Genomic DNA, 25,130 nt, shown 5'->3' with positions numbered 1-25,130 from the left:
ACCACAGAATAATGCACAGAAACTATCAACTAATGAATGCATGCCATGAATCCATGGGAAATGGTCAGCATATACTTATCACCTCTGAAAAGTGGATATTTGCTACTTTGTTGTACCGGTCTTTCTCAAAAAAGTCAAGAATGGCTTATATAAATGTTACAAGGTATCTCCTATCCTTGTGGCTTACTTGCCTAGGATTACAAGCACTTACCTGGAGGACTTAATTCTGAGTAGACGTTTAGAGGCTTGCACTGTTGAGCTGTTCAACTTCAGTGGTAGAACTGTGCCATATATTTTCAATACCTACTAAAGACCAGTCCCCCCACACTTGCTGACTTCTTATTTATAAAGCTCCTCACTGGATTCAAATACATACTTCTTACATCATAATAAGACTCCTTCCATAAAAGGAAAGGAGCAGTCTTTGGAGCCAACTCACTGGACTACAAGAAACATGTGCATTATTTTTTTTTAAGGAAAAATAAAGGCAATTGAACAAAACCTGACATTGTATCTGCAGCTCTCTGTATTTTTTCCAATTTGTTAACATAGTTTGTGGAACATGATTCTTCTTCTTCTGTGGCGATCACTCATAGCCGACTGATACCTCTGAATGATTACAGGGCTCTATAAAAGGTATTAGCAGTATAGACAAAGTGCTGTTGTGCTCATGTCCAGTTGCAGGTTTCCTAGAGGCATCTGCTTGGGCACTGTGAGAACAGGATGTTGGACTAGATGGGCCATTGGCCTGATCCAGCCATCTCGCCTTATGTTCTTATATAGAAGTACACATTAAACTGCCTACAGCACCACCCTCCATTTATATCGCAGGTAACAAAAAGGAAGAAAAGTAGGGTTTATCTTGAGTTAAGGAACTGGCAAATAAAAACACGTTTATCAAAAAGGTCACCCCTTACATAATTAAAAACAGTTAGCAAATGAGTACCATTTGGTTGTAAGTACTGAAGTAATGATGAACGACCTTGAAAGAGATAAGTCAGGAAGGAAGCAAAAATAGCAAGGAAAATATTATTTGGATTAGTGATGAGTGGAGAAATGAGGCGTTTGGATAATTAACATGTATCTGAATCCCAGCTAGCCTTGTTGGATTTTAAAACTGTTAATAGCTTTAAAACCTGTTCCTGTATAACAGACTGCGTGTCTGCCCATATGCCATTACCGTAACTGAAGTAAGCAACTTCTCGGTGTAATGAACCTTACAACTTCAATTTATCACTTGCTTTTTCTCACGTATTTTTCACAGGACACTCTCCTCCCGCTTTTCCCTTTTCTTTTCCCTCGGACAGAATTAAAGTAGCCTTATCCCGCCACAGATGCTATTTGGATCACAGATACACTCTTGCAAATTTGTATTTGGCATTTTATGTGGGCTTGTTGATGTTGCTTTTGTTCTGGTGCATGGAAACACCTAAGTGCTTCAAGCGGATGGATCTTGGCAGCCTTAGCTAAAGTGCATAGCCATTATAAAATCACTTCTAGCAGAATTACATAAGTTTGGTTCTGCATTGTTCTTTCATCTCCTTGGGGCTACAGGTACTGCCCTCAACTAGAGACAGAACGTACTTACTGCTGGAATTATATAAAATATTTGGGATTTGCAGCAGAATCCCCACCATTGCTGATTATACACCATGGGAGCTTCCAATGAAACATGTATTTTAGACCACCTGCATGTCTCAAAATAGGAGCTGTTTGCTCTGCTTGTATCTTTCTGCTATGCATGTCCTCTCCACTAGTGATGCATACTGTGGTCTGGATTTTGCAGCTGGTTCCAGGAAATGAAGGCCCACTTTTGGACAGGAACCAGAAACAAGCAAGCTCCCCTGCTCTCTTCCACTTTGATTTTATGAGAATGGAAATGACTCTTTCCCCCATTCATGTATTTGTATTTGTATCTGTAGATATTGATTACTTGGAGTGGGACTGTACTTTTAGTCCTGTCTCGGACATCACATCACCTTCCTCAAACAACTGTCTGTTGCCACAGTTGTCTAAAGCGGAAGTGTTCTTCTATTCACATGTAGGGGCTCTGTGCAACTGGGGCACCCACATAACTCAATGTCCCAATTACATGGCCCCCCTACACGTGGCCAGGAGTGTGTTTGAGGAACTGTCCTTGCTCCAAAGTAATCACAATAACACCCAGTACATTAAGTAATACACAAACATGGCTTAAGATATACTAGTTGGTTCCTGGATTCTCTAAAGAACTGTGTGATCCGCATTTCCCCCTTTTAAGTTGCTGCTGATTTGTGAATGGGCAGATTCCAGAAAATGGTGTGTAGAGCTCTGCTTGTACACCATTGCTGCTGGATGGTATTGTTCTGAATAGCATGAGCTGTGATAAGGGGGGGGGGGGAGAAATGAACAGAATTTTGAGATCTGCTTGTCAGCTGATCAAGGCTCCTTCAGCTCACAAACATGGAACAAAAGTGTTATTTTTAGCAAACCACTGTACAGTCTATAGCTTACAGAAATATCAACATTTGTTTCTGTAAGTTCAGATGCACAATACATGGCCTGCTGTGCTAGAAAAATAAGAAGCTCCCATATACTCTGTCAGACCACTGTTCCCTCTGGCTCAGTATTGTCTACCATGATTAGCTGTGGCCTTCCAGGATTTCAGACAGATAGGGCTTTTGCCAGCATGACCTGGAGACACCAGGGACTAAACCTGGCACCTTCTGCATGCAAAGCAGATGCTCTACAATTGATCTATGGTCCTATGGTGGTGGGGTAGGGTTTAAAATTAAATTGGCTCCCGGCACTGAAGAAGAGTATCCTGCCCTTCAGAGAGGGAGGGAAGTGCTACAGTTTTGGCTGGCACACTTTTATCTGCAACTTTACCTCCAGGTAGTATGTGTGCTGCTGTCCTCGGGGCTGGCGATCACTTGCACTCAGTGAATTGGGTTGCTGAAGGATATAAAGGAGAAGTGTGACCCAAACTTTTGGGCTTTGTAACTAACATAGTAGTGCACTTGCCATGCCACAACCTGCAGCTACTTCAAAACTATATTAGTTCATTCATTACTTGGCTCCCATCTCCTTGCCCACCCTACATGCTTTATTTCACATGCACTTGCCAAGATCCTTCTTAACCATAGTTTTAGCCCCTGGGCATGTTTATTTTCTACTATGCATCGCCAATATTCATGCCAACTTGGAAGTAAGGTATGGTTAATAAGACACACAATTATTCTCTTACCCTGTTAGCTGTGTTAATGTTTACTGCTAGAGTAGTGGAAGGGGGAATGGGATAATGGTATTATTGTGTTGTTTCTTGGGATTCAATTTGATTTCTGACCAAAACATAGTATTTTGTTGCTTTGGCTTCTGTTGTGTGTGTGAAATCGATATTTAATTTTCCACTGAATGCAAAATGTAGCAGCAGATTAAATATACATTTCTTCCAGAAATCGTAAACTAACCATTCACGATGTTTTAAAGGTTTAAAGCGGTACAAAACTTGGGTAACCAAACTTCCTATTTCCTCAAAGAGAAAGAAAAATTAAGTTAGAAACAATTTAGGGATTTTATTAACAAAGGTTATAACGCTTATCATGGTATGGTAATTGTAGGATAAACAACTTGATATTGGCAGAGTTACACCTCTAGTCCATACAGAATGGGGTTGGGGGACACTAATTAGTGATGCCACAAAGCTTCAGAATACAAATTTGCCTATGTTGAAATGGTTAGATGCAATACGAATCAAATGCAATTTCTCTGAAAAGTTCTAATATAGCTTTAAATGCAAAACAAGAATCTGTACACATTCAGTGTTTGCTTGGCTTGACAAAGTCATGCCTTCAAATTTCATCAATGTCTGTCAAACCTCCTCCCTGCAACCACTCCCCCCCCCCAAAAAAAAAATCCTAGCCATTTAATAGTAGTGTATGGAAAGGCATGACAATTTGTTTATTCCAAAAAGGGGCAGCCTCTGAATCAGGCCGTTTCTGAAGCACCAAACTAAGGTCCAAACCAAGTTTTCTGGTTGGTGCATACCAAAACTGAACTATGAGCCAGGAATGTGGTCAACTATCTTATCCTGTAAGGCCTGCACCCATTATACTAATATTTGTGAGAAGGGCTTCAAATTTCTAGTGATGTAACCATTTTCTTCAGTAAGTTGCTAAGGAAAGTGAAGATGGTAAAAAGCCCATATATAATGTAAATGCATAAGTAAATTTACAGATGAGTCCAAGTGTACTGGAAGAACTCAAAAGAATGATCTACAAAAAAAATTGCAAGCATGTACAGAGACTATTCACATACCTCTTTGGATCACAGTATTAGCCAGTATAGTGAGCTGATAATTTGTAAGAAATAAAGTGTATCAGGGTAATGGGATATGGTTATAAATGTAAAAGAGAACTGAAACAATGGGTTGTATACAACTCAGAGTAGATGCTCTGAATTTAATGGACCTAAATCAGCTGTCTATTGGGTCTACTCTAAGTAGGACTAACATTGTGTGTAAGCCAATGAATCAAAGGAGCTAAAAAATATTCTCCCCACATACTATCATGTTTTTAGGTCACCAAGAAAAAAAAGTGAGGCATGGTTTAGACATTGCTAAGTATAACCGAAAGTGAAAATAATTCACAGAACCCTAAGGGGGGGGGGAGCATATGTATCTACAGAACTTTGAAGAATTGCCAAACTAGTAATTTGTTACTCCTGTTTAGGGAGTTCCCTAAGTCACTACTGGAAAAATTAGGATGTTGAGGCCAGTCCATGCAGCCAGACTCAAACACACACAGAGCAAAATTTAAAGCTTATATGTAAAAGGAAATAGGAAAACATGCAAGTTACTGAGACATGAAAATGCAACATTTCAGAATTAAACAGCATGAGAAAGAAAATCCACACTAAAATGGTTTCATGCTTAGTTATTTCAGATAATTGTTGTATCTTGTTCAGTTATACTTGATATAGGATATTGAGGAACATTATTGTCCAACTATCAGTTGGCCCAAGTCACACCGCATTCACTGATGACCTTTAGTTTAATCTTAAGATTTTCATGCAAACTTCAGTAGTCATATTTCAGAGACAAAAGGCATAATGCAGCTTTTTAATAGGGAATTTAAAATGTTAACTATCACTGCAGACATACCTTTGCAGAAGTGAAGTAGAAAAAAATGTACTTACCAAAATAGAATTAGGCCGACAGTTATGTCCATACTCGTGTGAGAAGAATTCTGTATTATGGTCCAGTCTGTTATGTCCTGCATACTCCGGAGCATCAGAATCCAGTGCAATTTTATACTTAAGGTAACGGTTAAGGAATTTACACTTGGTATAAACTGAAAACAATTAATAATAAATGGAACTAAAGCAACTTAAAACTACCGAAATGAACTTTAGAGATCCCAACTGTGTTTGCCACACTACTCTAAAACATCACTCTAAAAGAAAAAGTGCACTCTATTCCCCAACTACATGTAACAGAATATTATCAACTGTAGCAGCAAATGTATCCCTTAGATTTACTAGTCATCTGTTTTACTAAGAAATTAGTAAGAATATAATCTTGCAAGCACTGTATTTTGTACCAATGAAATTGAAAATGGCGGTTCTTCCTCACCTGGATTCATAGAAAGTTTTGAATTCACCCTCTTTTGTGACAGAGCAGAACTAACATAATAATAATTCACTGTAGGTGGGACCCAACATTAAGTCATTATCAGAGTAGACCTATTGAAAATAAATGCACTACTAAGTATGACTTATTTGGATATCACCCTTTGCATGTAACAACAACAACAACAAGAAGGAAACGTTTCTCAATAGAAAAGTCAAAGACCTAGTTTGAATGACACAGTAAACCAAACTAAGGCTTATCCAGACCAGGCCAATGTGTGGGCTCCCAAAGAGAAGCTTCGGCCCAAACCATGGTTCAACTTTCTATCAGGCAAACCAGGCCAATGAACTAATGGCAATTTAAAACTCTCTCAAGAAATGGCTTTGCTTTCAAAAAGTTTTACTGGCAAAAGAAACAACCAAAACTTAAGAGTGAAGAGTAACGTGTTTGGAACAATGTTCCAGAACCTTAATTTTGAGCAGAGGAAAAGACTTTCTGATGGAGCCTCCACTAATAGGATTAGAGCAGAATGAAGCCATGCTTGTTCTTTTGATGATTCAAAGTGCTCTAAGGCTTCATTGTTTGTTCAGCCTTTTGATCAAGTCTGAGGATTGCGATGCTAACGGAATTGGTATCATTTATATCTTTTGACACAACTCTCTCAGCTGAATTGGGCTTTAGCAACAAGTTACAATTGTTTTTATTTATGCATCCAACCATCAGGAAGGAAGTCTGAAATAATGCATAAAGATGCTAAAATTGGAAGTCCGGTTGTTGAGAAAACAAATAAATTTATTGCCATAGTGTTGCATAATTCCATGATTCGTCATAAGAATGTGGCTCACCTCAAACGTTTTCATTTCCAGTACTAATCCAATTTGTTTCTGAATGATGCCACATGATAAATGTTTAGGGTTTTTTTTGTGGGGGATCATAACAATTATATTATTTATGTTATTGACATTACATAAAATTGTTTATTATCTAGCACTTTGTTCAAAACAAAGAAGAGATTTTAAGTTGAGACAGTTCCAAGTTGTGATGAATCATGAGAGTTTAGGCTATATGGTTCTATTGATAGTACTTCTGTCCTATTTTTAAAATCTACTAGTGTGGTTTTATTTTTATCAAGTTTGGGGAAATTACCAGCCTGGGCTGCCTGTGTAGACTCTTCCTTACCTCTGAATCAGAGTCCTGCCCCAAGCCTAATAGTTGCACAAAGAGGGAGAGGGAACTACAGTGGTACCTTGGTTTGCATACGTTTCGGATTACAGACACATCAAACCCGGAAGTGTGTCCCCCCATTTGCAACCTTTTTTCGGATTACAACCCATTTTTTTCTTGGATTATGAACAAAAATTTTTTGGAGGCCCTATTGGTGAAAGTGAGCCTTGGGTTACAACCTGTTTTGGTTTACAAACGGACCTCCAGAATGGATTATGGTTGTAAACCAAGGTACCACTGTATTTCCTTTCCTTTTTGAACATTTTTATTACAAATATACACAACATATGTATAATATAATAAACACATTATAAATATTGATGAATAATATCTTATCAGCAAAAGGTGCTAGCTCACTACGAAAACCTTGAACTTCTTTAGCTGTAGGAATATTTGATATTTTTATTTATATTTTGTGTTGCTTTTTCATAGTTTACCACCCTGAGCTTCTTGGAGAGGAAGGCAGGATTAATCAACAAAAGAAAACAATAATTTGACATTTACATTTTATTAATAAAGATGAATATACGCAAGATGCTTCATCTGATATCTTAGCAACAAGACGATTCTAGTATGGCAAATGCTCTGTAATTAATATCTGTATTAGATTGTTGTTTCATATAATAAATAAAAGGCACCCACAGTTGCTCAAATGTTTGCTTCTTTTGTCTGTCTTCATGTAAATGAGCAAAATCTGTTAACTTGACCTTTGAAGCTATTTACCGCACATAATCCTTTCCTTTTATGTTGGTGCTAGACAGCATCTATTTTGGAGACAAAACTGTTTTTGCTGCCGTTAAAAGATATGTGTGTGTGAATGATTTCTATCATTACGGCATTTCAGATGGAAGGGTTTGCCCTCCACTCCGCCTGTGCTGCAATGCTACAGAAAAAAATGGTACCACTGGGTAAAGGGTCTATACAGTGGTACCTCAGGTCAAGAACTTAATTCATTCTGGAGGTCCGTTCCTAACCTGAAACTATTCTTAACCTGAGGTACCACTTTAGCTAATGGGGCCTCCCGCTGCTGCCATCGCGCAATTTCTGTTCTCATCCTGAAGCAAAGTTCTTAACCCGAGGTACTATTTCTGGGTTAGCGGAGTCTGTAACCTGAAGCATCTATAACCTGAAGCTTCTGTAACTGAGGTACCACTGTAGAAGGAAGTTTGTTGTATGAGTGTGGGCTCTCTTCATAATATGGAACCATGATAATGTGGAGATATTATACATATACAGTAGGCTCTGCTGTACAGGCATTTGCTGCCCCAACGTGTCACCAAAGGGCCACTGAACCTAGCTTCCCTCTTCAGAATATTGCAGCAAGAACTCAGGTCTCCGCTCTCTTCATCCACACAATTACAACCACGTCGGGGAAAACAGATGGTTCATAGTCTACTTTTTGATCTTGAAGCAGCAGCTTTATGACTTCAACAACCAAAGCCTGCTTCTCAGCTAAATCTTTGTACTTGGTGTTGACTGTTGATGGTTATACCTGCCACAGCTGCCTCGGAGAAAATGCTGCACTCTACATTTCCATGTTGCTCAAGCAAGCTTTCATCACCACATGGGCATACTTAACTTCCCATACTATGGCCATGAGTGCTAACATGCTTTCTGCTAGAACACAGAGTAAAAAAAGCCACACATGCAGAATTAAATGACTCTGAACTTCTTCCATACTTTTCCAGCAATGACAAACCAAACTGCACCATCCCAGTCATGACTCCAACTGATGTAGCAACAGCATATATAACAACTATCAGGACTGATCATTATGCTGTTTGACACCATTTCCTAAGGTTTAAATATGAATTCTTGTTGGGTCTCTCTCTACGAAAAAGTATGTCTCCCATCTTTGTTTTCCAGAAACCGTTGTTAGTATTCATGCTTTGATGCTCTAGCAAACAGAGATGTTTAGATAATATATTCATATTTCACAGCCAAGGGATTGAGATATGCTTTTTGCATTCCTGTTATCTTTAGTTTTCACCTTGTTAACTTGCTTTCCCTTCCATTGTACTTCAACCAATATATGCATATATAAAACACAAACTTGTACCAGTTTCACCATGTGATGAAGCAGGTTTTTGCCTATAGAAACTCATATCACAATAAGGCAGTTGGCTTTCAAAATCCCACAGCACTTTTGTCTGTTTGAAAGAAACCACAGAACATACAACCACCCAAACTGTCCAAGACTCCAGTACTGGGGCTTCCCAGTTCATTTATATTATTATTCTTGGAGAGCACTCTCTTGTACCAAAGTGAATAGGGTAACTCTGGCTCCAGTGTGTACATCAGAGCATCTGTGGGCATACTAGAGATACTGGACCATATAAAATTCTAAAGGAGTTAATATTAATATAGTTCATACCTAGTTTTAGGCTATAGTTTTTCCTCAGTTTTTAACTGCTAGCTCTATTGCCTTTCATATAATGCCAAGCTCCGAAAGCCAGAAAATCTAAAACACTGGCACACTCTATTTTATAAATATGCCTAAATGGCTCCTTGTTTTATTGTCACAGACCACACAGAGACCTATAAAGAACAACTTCAGATAGTCTCTCTGGTGCCTTTTAAAACTCAGCACCAGCAAATGCTTCTACTGTGTCACTGTAGTTTATGAATGTGAGCATAATGTTTCCCACTGGCATTTCTACAGTATATGTTACATTTTATAATTCATCATTGTTGCCGAAAGCTCTGACATCTTTAAAGGCTGCTTTAAATTTATTTACCAGAAAATGAAAATGTTTATAGCTTTGTTAATTTTAAGAATAATATATATGGTCACATCTCCCTAAGCAAGGCTATGGAAGTAATTCTAACAATGCTATATTTACCTAATGATATTTTCCTCTTGCTCCACTCTATATCTCTCTCAATTTGCTGTAATAAAATTACTCATAAACATGTTAAGAAATTTTTCACAAATGGAGAAAGGAACGGAAAAACAGTTTTTGTACAAAGAGACCCAAACTGTTCCAAAATAAGTTCACTGTGGGTTCAATTCCTTTAGCGTTTGAAAATATCTAAAAGTCTCTGGTGTGGAAATTGAGCCAATTCCCTATTTCCTGCCTAAAAGTAACTGAGAAAGTTTCTGCATAGCATGTGTGTCCATGTCAGCGTCACATGATATGGAGATGATATACCGTATTGGCCCGAATATAAGCCGCATCCGAATATAAGCCGCATATAAGGGGGGAGGGGAGAAAAAAAGACAATACCCGAATATAAGCCGCTCCCTTAAAATTCTGCAGGCACTCACACCTGTTCCCGTTTTACTGTATGTCTGTTTCAGGAGCAATATTGTAAATGCCAAATGTTGCAAGGTCGTGAATTTAAGCTGCACTTTAACTTTTCACGGTTGGAATTTGGAAAAAAAAGTGAGGCTTATATTCAGGCCAATGTGATTCTGTGCAAGCCACATAACATTTCCTGCACGTTGTATAGGCAGCCCTACCATTGCAGCTACCACAGGAAACTATTAATGCAGGCTGAGGGTATAATATGACTACATACTCCCAAGTCTCTGCCTGTCCTCCCTTCAATCACCCTCCAGTAGTATAAACAAGAGGGAGATGGAAAGCAACTGGGGTGCATGCATACAACTTCATTCAGCCTGAGGGCTCACAGTTGCAGTCACCAACCTTAGATGGAACATGTCAACTACTCCACTGGAGTTTCTTCATAGGCAGTGATGTTATGCATACCACACAGATATTTTTTTAATAACCAATAGATTTAGTGAGCTTAAAATGAGAATCTTGTGATTATCTATTATATGACGTACTTAATTATTATGCTTTTGATGTTTTCAAACTAATTCTTAAAGCAAAGCATTATTTTTCAAAAAAAAAAAAATCTTATGCCGGCTTAATGACACATAAAGCATCATTAGGTAAATTCAAACCACATATAAAGCAGAAAATTAGTATTTCACCCGTAGCATAAACGATAATTGTCATTTATGAAGATTATGATACGGCATAATTAAGACCTTTTGTTTAGAGAAGGCTGATGAGAATTTATGCCCAATTGCTGAAAAATGTGGCATGCCAGCATTGATCAAAGTATTAATGGGGGAACTATTAGCTTCCTTCCTTTCTGATCTCATTTCTGTAGACATTCGTCATGAATCTTAGAAAAGAAACGGTTCTGGTCTGTCACAGATAAAACAGTCCTCTAGGAAAATATTTTAATGGCAAGTTTCAACAGCTGTAATATTCTCGGAAAGGACTGTAGCTCTGAGAAAGGGGTGGAGCACAGCAGCAGAGCATACACTCTGCAGGCAAGATGGCCCAGGTTCAATCCTAGAGGTCAGGTTCAATCCTAGTCATCGCCAGATGGGTTTAGCCAGTGCTACTCCAAGCACAAAAAACACTGAGCCAGATGGCCTAACAGTCTGATCTGGTATAAGGCTATATCCCTAATGTGACACCCTTTCCTAATCCAAAATACTTCAAAAACACCCAAAAACGTGACATAAGGATAATACAGATCATTGGCATTATCATAAGACCTCCAATCATGTAGATGTCTAGATTCAGAAGAACATTTGTGAAGTTGTAAGGATGTGATTCTTTTTGTGACAGCTGATCTGGTTATTTCATTTTAAATAGAGGTCACAACCAAGGCTGAAGCGACTTTTGCATAAACTAAAAGGATAAAATAAAATAAGAACAGCATCTTTTGTATTGTATTGTCGAGCCACTAAAATATTGAAGCCTCTGGTGTAATGAAATAATTACATGTTGTACAGTACTTGTGTGGGGGGGGGGGAGAGAAGGAGAATCCACAGCTGCTGATTTATGTCCCTCCCCAACCCATGGGTCACCAAATTAAGCTAAGGCTTAATTCTTCCTTCTCAGCTGTAATGTTGCTATGAAACCACTCTTCCCCACTGTAATTAGGCTTGGAAAGAACTTGGGGGTTTTTCGTGCCTAATTCTTGTGAGAGGGGATTTTTGTGAATCTCCTTTCTGGAGTTTGCAGCTGGGAGGGAAAGCTTCCTGACTCCCCAACTGCACTCTCCAGGAAGATCAGCCCCCAACATTAGGTTTAGAAACGTCTAATTGCTAGTGGTGGGGAGTTGGGGAGGGGAGGAAGAGCAAAACATGCACACATACGAGCTAAATAATAATAATAAATTTATATGCTGCCCATCTGACTGGGTTACCCCAGGCACTCTGGTCAGCTTCCAACAAATTAAAACACAATATGACACAAAACATTAAAAACTTCTCTATACAGGGCTGCCTTCCGATGTCTTCTAAAAGTCAGATAGTTGTTTATTTCCTTGACATTTAATGGGAGGGCATTCAACAGGGTGGGTGTGACTATTGAGAAGGCCCTCTGCCTGGTTCCCTGAAGTATATACATGTGTGTGTGGCACTATGACAGTTTCTTCAGTTTGCAAATGTGCCCTGCTGCGATAAGCTGTGACTGAAAAAGGATTTCCTTTTGTTTCATTCCTATGAACCCTATCTTGTGTGGCCAAGAAGATTTTTCACCTGGCATTCATCCGTGAAAAGCAACAGGGTTTTTAAATGTTATTTTACCACATTTATCTACTACCTGGATATACACTATTCACAACTGTGTCCTGATACTGACCAGACCGAGGCCCCCATCAGCAAGGTAGCAGCTGCCTCATCTGCCCAGGGACAAATTGGATGTTTCAAGTGGGGGTCTTGTTTGTGATAGGCATGAGAGTTCTCTATTAATTGCGTCCAAGCAAAAGAAACTCAGTTTTATAGTGCAACATATATGCAGAAAAGGCATTAAGGGTTTGTTTTGTGAATACATTTTCTACCAGTCTGAATGCTTTGGAGATTATTATAGTCACTTGTCTGTTTTCTATTTTATTTACAATGACCAATAATTATTTTTTTCATTTGTCTAAGCTGTCTGTAGCACAAAAGGTTGTGAAAACAACTTAAATGCATCAGCGATACTGAAATTATTTCACTCTGCTTTTAAAAATAAAAATTAAAGTTTTGCTTACCGGGAGTCGCTCTACAAGGTGTCCTCTGAAGCTTTCCAGAATATTCCAGTATCTCACCTTACCCATGTGCAGTTCTAGACCTGGGACTGTGCAGATGCCGCAACGAACTAGTAAAAAGCATGCCGCTCAACTACTAGATTATGTGAAATCTGAATTTCATTCTAAAGCCCTCCCCACCCAGACACCATTTCAGTAGTAGGTGAAAAGTGTTCTCATTCCCTGATATTAACCTTAACAGATGAAGCACCTTGATGGAGCTTGGCATTTGGCTGATCCTAAATTAAATTCTTTGTCTTCATTTTATATAAAGCTTGAATTCTAATAACCAGGGACAGTTACATAACTGCACTTCAAAGCAGCGAGCAAACGAAGCAGCTACAAAGCAACATTTTTGCCTTGGGCAATCACACTCCAGTGACTCATTCAAGTGACCTTATTTGCTCATTAGAAGCTCTAGGTGCAGGTTGCAAATGTCAGGGAGCTTAAATTTACATCTTTAAGAAGTACAGCTACCTGAATTTTAATGCTAATCTCCCTGAGATCTCAGGCCATATCTAACATTATTTACTTAGCTATCCAGTTGACATACTGCTCCATTCCTACTATGAATCTGCATTAGAGTGCCCTTCACCCTAGTTATTAAATTGTTTGATGCTTCATGTAGTATGCAAAACTAGAAAGCTTGCAGCTGAGGTAACCCTTTCTCTGTGACCCTTTGCAAAACTTTTTTTTAAAGCATCAGGCAGTGCAGTGACATTATCATGCACACTGGAGGTAAAGGAACAACCCATTCTTTAAAAAAACAAAATAAGCTGGAAGAAGGAAATTGGAAGTTCACACATCTGAATTTCTTTTTCAGTAAGTGATGAGACTATATTTTGCTTACTGGAACAACTATTCGGACCAGAAAGCACAAATAAAAATAAAATTATAACACGGGGCAACATCTCTTGCATGTATGGGGAACTGGAAATTTTCTGAACCCTCTGGTTGGAAATGTTAGGGGTGTGTGGGTTTGTGTAGTATCCATGCATTTCACAGTATTTATAAACCCACCCTTCATCATGCTGATCTCAGGGAAGGCTGAAAACAAAATGCGGACCTAAACCAAGTAGATTAGCACTACATAGGTCAGCAACACATAAAAATATCATCATGGGTTAAACCCAACGCTGCATGCACCTTGACATGTGCAACAAGACACTTCCCCTCTAAAAAGAACCAAATCTTCTTCCAGAGTGTCCTCAGCTTTTTAGGATTTGCACGCACACACACACACACTTAAAAAATTAAAATACATTAAAGAGCAGGCAATTGACAAACAACGGGCTAAAAGGACTGTCCCTCTCTGAAAGCCTGAGTAGCGAGAAGAAAGCAAAGTGAAAGAGACTTATGCACAACACGGTTTAAGGCAAAAAGCCTATAGTATATGAAAAGTTAGTTAATAATATAGGAATTCAAATTAAATAGGCACGAAGAATCATTTAGTAAGCAAATAAGAAAGGATAGCAAAAGCCCTTCACATTATTTCTGCAATTCCTTCATTTTGGTGTAGACCAAATTTTTGAAAGTTCTGGTAAATTTTCTATCCATAGAATGTGAAACGCCATCATTTCTTGCCAGAGGATTGAACACACATTTCCAAGACATGACTGAAAGCTTCATCTACTTGGATGAAATTCACAGCCTGGGTCAGAAAAAAGCAGGAGTGAGAGGCCTTCTCAGTGTATGCTGACAGTGCTAGCTATTAAAAGCATGACTTGTGCTGTGTGGATGAGTTTCTCCCTATTTTTTTCACGTCCAGTGGCACCATGGTTTGATGAATACCTGTGTAGGCACTCTAGATGTTCCTTTGAATGCATTTGTCATATACTGTATGAAGTTCTCTTGCACTGTAGGCAACACAGTACTACAGCTATATGAAATGCTCATGTCTGGGTGCATTTGTGAAGTCTCAAGAGGACAGAAGCTCTGAGACACAGAACAGGTGCTTTCTGTCATAAATTCCCTGAGTTTTAACTCTGTGGTAGAAGCTGGTTAAATGAAGACACAGGTAACTGTGAGAGTCAATGTCACACATAGAGTCAGAATTGTGCTTGAAGTTTTCACGTCAGTGATTCACCCTGCTGGGAAGTAGTGTGGCAAAAATGGCAACAAAGTTCAGATTATGCATAGCTGACGCATGTGCGTTACGTGTGTGTGTTTCCTGTTGATGGGTTTAGCCCATTTGTGAGTGATACAAGATACAGTCTTCTCTGTGGAAATTATTTCCCCATAAAGTTGCATTTGTCCCACTATCCCCATCAACATTTTGATTTAAATTAAATATGCACTTGTTTGTCTAGACATTTGGAGATAGGCAATTCAGGTTTGATGGCCTAGTATAGTCAATGTCTGTTCTACTGATGTAAATTGTTTTTAGCTGATATTATTTTCTATTATTTTTAAAATTACTTTTATTTTAATAGGCTAGAAAAACATTCTATTTTTGACTACGTCGTACAGTGCCCTGGGCTGCTACAGGAGGAAGGATGGAGTACAAATAAATAAATAAAAATAAAAGATATTTTGTGCATTGGTTTCTCCATTAGGAGATTTATTTTTTCCCCTCTCTTAATATTAAAAAGGCATGTTGAATTTTCTGTAAGCAATTATTTGTGTTGAGAATGTCTGATGTATTTTCACTTCATTAAATCCTAATCTGATTTCCACTGAGTCAAAATAAATGTAGAGAGCACACAAGAAACAGCGGCAAATGCTACCACTGGGTGCATCTCTCAAACAAATTTTCCAATAACATTTGCTTGAATAAGAATTCAGTTTTGCTTTGACTAAGCTTATGTTCAGTTCACAGTGTTGAGACTGCATTGATGCCCTGGACAAACTAGCAATGGACCAAATTGATTGAAAACCACTGAGACTTGCGATTCACAACAGGAAAATGGGAGCTAGGGAATTTGACTCAAAAACTGTACACTATATAGTGGTCTAGCATAATTCAAGGTGAAAAGTACCATTAATTCACAGTGGATTCTATTGGTCTTCATCAATCTCATATGTACAATGGAAAATGCCAAGAGTTTACATGCACACTAAAATACAGATAATGCAGAAATATTTGGGTTCCCTTTCCATACACATATGTAAAGTAGGCTAAAATTTAGCTTTCATCTGCAAGTCCTTCTACTAAATACATGGAAATATCATAAACAGTCTACATAGTTTGCCTCTCCAAGGACAACAATCTCCATTATGGGAAGAAACAGGGCAGCCAGGGGCTGGCATTTGCATTGGATAGCCCAGAGGGTTAGAGGAGCAAAGAGGCAAGGAGTGCAATAGTGCAGCGAAAGGAAAGACAACAGTGGGTTAAGAAAAAGATGCTTAATAATTGGATTGATGCAAGAGGAAGAGGTCTGATGGGCAGACAAGGTACAGGTTTGACAAAGGTAGACTGCAAGGATGAGAGGAGGTAGCATGCATGTGGGGAAATCTCATGCAGATTCTATGAACAGTTGAGCTATGAGCTGATGGAAAAAAATGAGAAAACAAGGATGCTTTGGAGACTGGGTCCTGCTGACGAGAAAAGCAAACACAGAGAGAGGCTTAAAGAGACATGCTGGAAGCTGATTATCATCTCAGGAACCTGTATTCATTTAAAGTCAAAGCCTTCACACAACACACACAGAGAAGAGAAGTTATAGATGGGCATTATAAAATACCTGCTGCGGTCCTTTGCCCATGTTGGAAACGCGACTGCTACCGACGCGATGAGGCAGAGCAAGAAATAAGCCTATTTACCAAATAAACTTTGGCAATGCATATAAAGTTACTGAAAGCAAACAACAACAACAAAAACCAGCAAACATAAAAGGTAAAATTTGCTAAGTCCTGGAAGTTACTAATTTTCAAGGTAACTGGCAAAGCTGTCATTAAAAGAGTGAGCCAAGTACAACAAAATTATGCATAATTTCACAATGATAAGAAAATACTGAGAAACAACGTAAGGCCCTCCAACGTTGCTATCCCAATAACAAATAAAGGGTGCAAGGCTCTGAATGCAGATTTGGTTTGAGGAAGGCGGGCATGGAGCAAATTGGTTCCTGTCCCGCTGTTGCATGAACACATCCTAGCTAAAGAGCCTGGGGAAGGAGTCCAATTCCCACCCAAACTGACCCAGATTTGAAGTTCCAAATTAAATGGTTTACTTTGCAAGTGAAGGCCTTGTATAAAATGTAGTCACATCCCAAGGCACAAAAAAACTAATAGCAAGAGTCTGAACATTCTTACTCAGACGTAAGTCTCCGTGTGTCATGGGGCTTACTCCCAAACTGATATTTAGGACTATAGTATAAAGATTTGTAACTGTCTTTGCTCAGATGCATCTTTTTTTTATCTATGTCTCTCTCATCACCCCAGCTCTCTATTCTCTGCCCACTATTGAACTTTTAAACTCTCTTGGGCAGGAATCTTTTCTTTTCTTTTGCTTTGGATATAGAGAAAAGAAACTGCATATTGGTGGTGCTATATAAATTAAAATATCAACTACAACAGGAGCTATGTGAACCCTACCGCTATAAACACATTTCCTACACATTTGTGTCCATCCATATACTCAAGGATGTTTACCTCATGCATTTTTTCACATTGTTCAGCTATTATGCAATTAATAAAATGCAAACATACTGTGCATTTACAAGTGTACATTTTTTTCTAATGAAAAGCCAAAGTAACAGAATTTAAATCAACACTGCAAAAATAAACTACTAAGCAAAACTATATACAGTGGTGCCTCGTAAGACGAAAAGAATCCGTTCCGCGGGTCTTTTCGTCTTGCGGTTTTTTTGTCTTGCGAAGCAAGCCCATTGACAGAGTAGCGCTATTAGCGCTATTGGCGATTTAAGGGCTAAAAACGGCTTTTTAAGGGGTGGGGGATTAGCGGTTTTGCTGCTAAAATGCTTTTAGCAGCTTAGCGATTCAAAATAAGGGGTTTTGGAGCAAAAAAAAAATTCATTTTTTTTCGTCATTTTTCGTCTTGCGAAGCAAGCCCATAGGGAAATTCGTCCTGCGAAGCGCCTCTGCAAACGGAAAACCCTTTCGTCTTGCGGGTTTTCCGTCTTGCGAGGCATTCGTCTTGCGGGGCACCACTGTATTGAAGTCAAATTTTAAACAACAGTGAAGACATATCATGCCGTTAGAGGCCCATTATGGCTGTTTTGACTGTTTTCAGATTTTTTATTTTAAAAGCAGTTTTATTATTGATGTTTTTGGTGCCCATGGAACCTTGGGGAGAAAGAGTAGAATATAAATGTAAATGTAAATAATAATAATAGTTTACATTCATAAGGTGTAAGCCTCTGGCTTGTGAGCTCTTCTGTCACTTCTCTGGCATGACCACAAGGAGGAAAACAACTGCTTCCTGCTGTTCAATAACTGAGGTTTACCATTAAATTTAAAGAGAGTGACTAAACTATTGTTTATTGAAACACACCAAGATGACAAATCATAGTTTGAGACGGGCTGAGAAGGAACAACTTGCCCTTTCCGGACATAAAAAGGAGGCAGGTGTTTCTAATCTCCTCCTCATGGTTGTGCTAAATGACATGAGAAGAGGAAAGACCAAGTGAACCTGAGGCTCGTTCACATAGTGCTAAACTAAGGTTTAGTGTTACATCCAAAATGAAGTCATAATGATAAACACAAATAGGAAAGGATATTTTCCTGGTTTTTCTATACCCACTCTGTAGTCTGTGTAGCTTTTAGATGGGTGGAAATTGAATATAAACAGAAGATTTGCCCTCTCAAAAGCAATAACTTTGTTTGATTCATGTGTTTCACTCACGTAAGCCTGCAAAAGATAAAAAAGGTAGATTTAGATGCTTACTAAAATGATTTTGAACTTAAACCACATAGAAGTAGGGCAATATGTATACCATCATATTCAATTCAACCAAGAGTTTGTGGAGATGAAAGAAGTTCATGTAAGTGACAGTCTGTCATGAAGTAAGTAACTTCATATAAGAATTCAGATTTTAAAAAGCTGGGTAAGCTATAACGGGGGTGGGGGGGAGAGGAATAACGAGCCTGCTATAGTGCTATATATTTCACTTTAGCTATTGAAGGTGGTGGTATGCATATCAGTGGAGAAAATCCACCACAATGACATCTGAGGAGAAAATTCTTTCAAAGGCCCTGTCCTTTACTTCACAATTCTTTTTAAGTGTTCTCTGTTCCTTCTTGCTTAGGCCAACAGCTGGATTGATGGAGATTTATGGCTGCACAGAATTTTACTTTTGACATGAATCTTATAAGCAGTGTCTTTGAGATGCTGTCTGTGTCACTTTTGAATGCTTAATCAATTTCATGTCAATTTTGCTCAGGAGAGGGAAATGGGAAGTATGCTGAGTGTAGAACCTCATTGCTTAAGAAGAGGGGTGTTTGTGGGTGTTGGGCAGTGGGAGGAAGGAACATCTGAACCAATCCTTCAAGTGGCACACAATACTCTAAACAATTTCAGTTCACTATATATTATCCACAATAGAAAGAAATGTTGTTTTATAAAGTGGTGTTTGTTACTTGTGTTATTTCAGAGGGCTATTTTGCTTGAACCATGCATGAATTACAGAGGGCTAATTTCAAGCTGGAAGAAGGCTGAAGGGTACCTGCTATGTCACTGGAAGACAAGTGCTTGGCATTCACGTTGAACTGGGGCAGCTATTAGGTATTAATATCAGAGTTGAATGCTGGGGTTTTAAAACTGTACTACACCCTGTATTCAGCAAGAAACTCAAAATTAAGCACATACAATGAGTGTGCAATCCGAATCCATTGATATTTGCTGCTAGAAGGGGTTAGCATATGGAGGGAGTGGTCATCCACCAGTCTTTGATGTGGGGGCTCTGTTGCGGCTGCAAAAACCTTTGCTGAAGCGGCAGAAAAAACAGGAGGTAAGAAACTGCTGCTAGCAGTGCTCCTACTGGTGGTATTAGATGTAGGGATGCAAAGCAGGGAATGGGAGCAAAGCAGAGCCACCAGTGGAACCACTGGTTTCAAAGCTGCACCACCACTGTGAAAGAAACCTGATCTGCAGCCCTCAGCAATGTACAGCAAGCTGGAGATGGCATAGGGACAAGAAAACTCCACCCCCACCCAACTTCCTCTCTAGCCAGCGTGAGCAGCAGAGTTTGGGATGTGGCAGTGGATCTCCGCTCTGATGCTTTGTAGTCCAGGTTTGGATTGCTCTGTAAGTTGTGTGAGGGTGAAGGTACAGTAAAAAATAGGGGGGGGGGCAAGAATTAACAACGGGGAAACTAAATACAATTAAGGGCAGATGCAGGAAAGACTCGGATTTATTAAAGCAAGAACCATATACACTCTTGCCTCTGTTCAAGTCTCACTGATTCAGTGGGACTTGCGATAAGAATGTATAGGATTAGGCTGCACAGGAATGCCGGCTCAGAGATCAGAGGTCTGGTTTAAAAGTTATACAGTAATTGACCTCATGGTGCTATTTTTCCTATTCGGGCTTTTAAAATCTCTAAAATAATCCTTATTGACTATGTGTTGTCTGCCTATGTTGCAAGAGAAAAGCAGAACATTTATTAATACTGTAACAAACAATTGGTAGAGGCACCAGGACAATTTCGTATTAGTGCGTGGCCAGATAGGCTGCGATGAAAATAAGAACTCACAGAGTCTACTATAACACCATTGGCTATTGCATGTCTGCTTTGCATGTTAAATATGATAAAAGGCATTAATTTCCAATGCAAAATCTGGTTGAATCAGAAAAGCAACAAACCGTGGATGGCACTTTAGACTAATTGTTTACCTATGAAATTAATTTTCATAAGATGACTCATTCTTTAAAGTTCTATGGTTATTTTACTGCTGCTGCTTCTCTCTTTCTCCCTGAGTTATAGAGCTGCAAAGCTTTCCAAAAAGTCTCCTGTGGCAGCAACTGTGATAATTAAAAGCTGCAATCCTATCTATTGTCAACACAAGTGCTGACACAGTCTGGGAAACGTGTGTAAAATAGCCTGCGAGGTAGAGCAATGAATGCATACAGCTTGTTAGTTATCTTTTCTTCCTTTAGGATCTTCAGCATCCTTTATTTCTTCATATTACGTAGTGCTCCTTTACTGCTCCAATCAATTCATATATATTAACTCAGTAACATATGTAAGGAAGGTCAAGAAGGCTAAGGCTGTGAGATATTAAGTAGCCTTAAGCAAGTCCCTGAGTTCATCGCAAAGTGGCATCAGAACCAGGGACTCAACACCTAACATTCTTAGAACCATTATGTTTAATCTATATAGTGCAGCTGTGTCTCTCGTTTTTCTTAAATTAATTACAGCTGCCAAGGAGGGGTGGTTGTTGTGATTACGGCTGGGAGAAGAATTCCATCCTCAGCCATGACTCCCTTGAAAATAGTGCACCACCATGTGGCTCTGAGACTTAGCAAAATAGCTCTCATTGGTGCCAATAAGCATCCTCCCGAGCGGAAGTTGAGCTAAGAAAAACCAGAGTGATTGCTCCATGCTTTTCATTACATGTCACATGTCGTTTGATCCTGAATGAGCTCCCTTAAAAACATAAGGGGATGTCAACTAGTCTACCATCCCATTTTCCATAGTAACCCACCAGAACCCACCAATATGTACACAGCCACGAAATTAAGGGATTCACCCCAGCACCTGATATTCGGTGGCATATTGCGTTTGAACATATAGTTGCCCATTTTCCAACCATACCATACACATAGGGCTGCACCACTGATTTCATGGTCATTTATTCACCCCGTCCCTTTCCACATCTCCGTGGCTTAAATTATGTTGTGTATAATGTGCCACTTAGTTGTTTTATGGGCTAATAGCAGCAGCCTCTTTCTCCTAGGTAAGGGCTGGTATTCACATTACTCCCACAGCATGGTAGCCAATATGGTGGAATAATGAGGGAAGGGCTGCTCCAGGTGGGAGGGGCTTATACCATGGTTCCTCCCCAAATCAGCATCCAAGATGGGCCAGTGTCAAGGAGTAGTGCCACAGAGATGCCCTCTGACACTGGCATTGCTGACGCTTACCAAGATGATCTTGGAGCTGGGCAAGGGTGAGGTTGGGGATGAGAAGACGCACTGACAACAGTAGTGCTCCCAGCAATGTGCCTGAGCAGTCCCAACCTTGCCACCACCCTGCATCACACTGCTAAACGGCAGAGACAGCAGTGTTGGGAGGGTAGCATTAAAAACTGGTTCAATGCTCATGTGGGGAACAGCTTCAATATGGCTTCTCCATGACACTCATGCTACTTTTCAGGTGGGGGAAGGAGTGACATGGCTGGGTAACATTAGCATCGGCAAAGATACTAATCTACTCCTCATTACCCTGCCAATGGAATATCCACACTTCTACCATGCTGTTCTAATCACTGCTGGTAGGTTATGCAAACCATCTGCAGATATCAACATTTCAGCCGCCTATCTGCAGATGTATAATTAGCAAGTCTTTCTCCACTGTGTGGAACAGATGAAAATACTTTTATTGATGGCATATAAGTAGAATTTTTGACTCAATTGTGAATGGTTGGATGCAATGATTTCATCAGTTTTCACACTCAGTTGCTGCCTGATTTTCAGGGTTCTCCCCTCAGCTCCTGCATGCCTCTATTCAGGAGAGCACCCCAATTTCTAGCATATGATTTGCAGGAAGCTGCCGAATGCAAGAGAGAGATGCAAAGTCACCTTTTGCCTATTCCCACCCACCAGCATTTGTATACCTCCAGCTTAAGTATTTTACAAATAAGGCTGCATAATATGGAAACCAGTCAAAGTGTTCCTCATTTAAGTAAATTACCGGGCAACATGAAGCTTGCTAATGGGAGCTAAGAATAGTAAGAAAGCAAGAAATGTAGCACAATAACTGAACCTGGCAGTGAGTTTATTTGCAGTCTAGTTCTAAAGTTAAGTGGAATATTGACATTATGATGACAAACATTTAACAATTTATTGAAAGCTAAAAGCATTTTCTAAAAATAAGCACAGTTATTATTATCAAACAAATATGTCAAAATAATTTAAACAGATGAAATCTAGACAGTTTTATTACTGGGCATAAATAAAATAAAATATATCAAATGGAGGGGAAAGAAAAGATCTTTCTTTTCATGGTAAACAGGAGACTGTTTTTCATTGTTATATGAACACAACATCACCACTCATATGTTTTGAAAATATGTTAAAAGGAGAAAGCAGAATATAAGAAATTGCTTTATTTTCTTTTCAAATGCAGTTTACTATTAGAATTTCAAACATGCACAATACTTGTGACAAATGCAAAAAACTTAATGTATATACTTTACCGGAGGTGATGAAAGCCAGCCAAATCTTTCTTCCAACTTGTTCATATCTCTGTCGAATTCATTTAGGAATCGATAGCGAAGAAGCTGATCATCAGCTAAATGAAACTGTCTCCTGGCATAATGGTAGCTTTCATTATTGCCTTGTCTGGGAAAGTCTAACCATTCTGGATGCCCAAACTCGTTACCTATATTAAACAAAACAAAGATAAAGAGATACAATATAAATAGGTCTGTGATAGTTAACACCTCTCCAAGACACATTCAAATGCATAGTTCTTAAAAATATATACTTAAAATATTTTCCATTAAATATTTTTAATGCAAGTTTTCAGGTCTTTGAACCAGGAGTGGGCAACTTTCCAGAGGCCACATGCCAACGGTGGAGGTTCAATACACCACATTTTATTTTAAAGACAGTGCTGACTCTGAGGGTTCTGAAAGCAACAAATGATCCACGAGGAAGATCAGAGACTAGACAAGAGACTACTGGATGGGTGGGTGTTCCATTGTCCCCAGAGCTGTGGACATTGAAAAAGTTGCACTTTAATCATGCTATGAACAGCTGAGAAGTGAAATCTAAAGTAACAAAATTGGCAGGTGGCTTGTTTGACTTGCTTGCAAAAGTACTCTAAGCAATGTATTCTCTCCCATGCTAGCTGACGATGATGGGGCTTGTAGTCCAACAACATCTGGAGATCCCAGCATGGGGAGAACTGTGTTACATGATGTTAGAGGGAGGAATCTTTCCTCCTACATATTTCAGACATGGAAATAAAGTGTGTTTTAATCTGAGGATGTTATATAAACCAAATATTAATGTATGATCAGGCAAGCACATTTAACAATGTTTGCTTTTTGAATGCAACAGATGCATTAGATCGGTTGGTTTCTCCTCTTGCCCACAAACCAGGATCAGTCTTTCCCAATTTGGTGGTCTGCAGACGTTGCAGAATTAAATGTCCATCATCCTCAACCACTGACCATGCTGGTTGGAGCTGATGGGAACTGAAGTCCAACCTACATCTGAAGGGTAGCAGGTTGTGGAGAAAGACATCTATTTCATAAACTCAAATAGAAAGACAACTTGGAGAGGAATGCTGAATTCATGCATGGAGTCTTCATTTGAGGCCTTCCCTGAGGTTTTCGTAATTAGGAACCATAAAGGAAAAATACAGACAGTTGTGGGAGAAGCTATGCTTATAAAAATATGTTTCTAAACACTGCTCATACTTGGAATACTAGCTAGAAATATTAGCTAGGCCAAAAAACCAAATCTATCATAAAAGAAAGCAAAAACAAGGCACAAAACACAAATAGTTTTGAATATTGCCACTTTGTAAATGAACCACCAAGCAGCAAATTAAATTTCATCTTGACATATGCAGCCTTAAGCTCCACATTCAGAAAAAAGCAAACCATCACAAAACACTAACATAAGTATGAAGTACTGTGCCTGAATCACAGAAAAACAGTGAAAGTGACCTTGGGCTAATAATACATTGAAAATATGATGAAAATGTTGGGAGAGTATGATAGTGAAATTTGCATCAAATCAAAACAAGAATGTTCATTATATAAAAATGATATTATATGATGGTATCCAAATTCAGATGGGTGCTATATACAATGTATGCACACATTCCTATCTCATTTGTGCTAGGTAAGGTTAGGAAAGACTTGAGTGATGTGAATGAAAAACAACATGTCCACCTCTTTCCCCTCTTTCCTTGTCTCACAACAAATGAAACTGATCTGTAGAGGACACGTATTTTTGTAAACTAAGAAATCTTTAATAAAAAATATTTTAAAAAAAAATAATAATCAGGTAACAAGTGATGTGAACAATCTCTGCCCACCATTAGTCAGAGCAGGGAATACTGTAACAGATGGACAAACACGCAGCTGCTTATGTGGTTGTCACTTACAAATGTTAGCCTTC

At 39.0% G+C, this 25,130-nt stretch overlaps 1 protein-coding gene across 3 annotated transcripts in view; it reads right to left on the bottom strand.

Moving 5' to 3' along the window:
• GBE1 (1,4-alpha-glucan branching enzyme 1) overlaps window positions 1-25,130 on the bottom strand; it is a 147,245-nt gene that overhangs the window by 7,370 nt on the left and 114,745 nt on the right. The window contains exons 13-16 of one of the 3 annotated variants that reach the window (XM_083439249.1): window positions 23,192-23,376; window positions 18,555-18,683; window positions 5,176-5,295; window positions 2,869-2,934 (exon numbers count right to left, since the gene is read on the bottom strand). In XM_083439249.1, coding sequence (XP_083295375.1) covers window positions 2,869-2,934; window positions 5,176-5,295; window positions 18,555-18,683; window positions 23,192-23,376 — 500 coding nt within the window. Of the gene's footprint in view, window positions 1-2,868; window positions 2,935-5,175; window positions 5,296-16,461; window positions 17,612-17,980; window positions 18,684-23,191; window positions 23,377-25,130 lie in introns of those variants that run through there. The other 2 variants (XM_083439250.1, XR_014510823.1) reach the window with 2 other exon arrangements.

Source organism: Podarcis tiliguerta (genome assembly GCF_965153285.1).
Source record: "Podarcis tiliguerta genome assembly, chromosome: 4".
Taxonomy (NCBI): Eukaryota; Metazoa; Chordata; class Lepidosauria; order Squamata; family Lacertidae; genus Podarcis; species Podarcis tiliguerta.
This window is presented reverse-complemented; position numbering and strand designations above follow the sequence as displayed.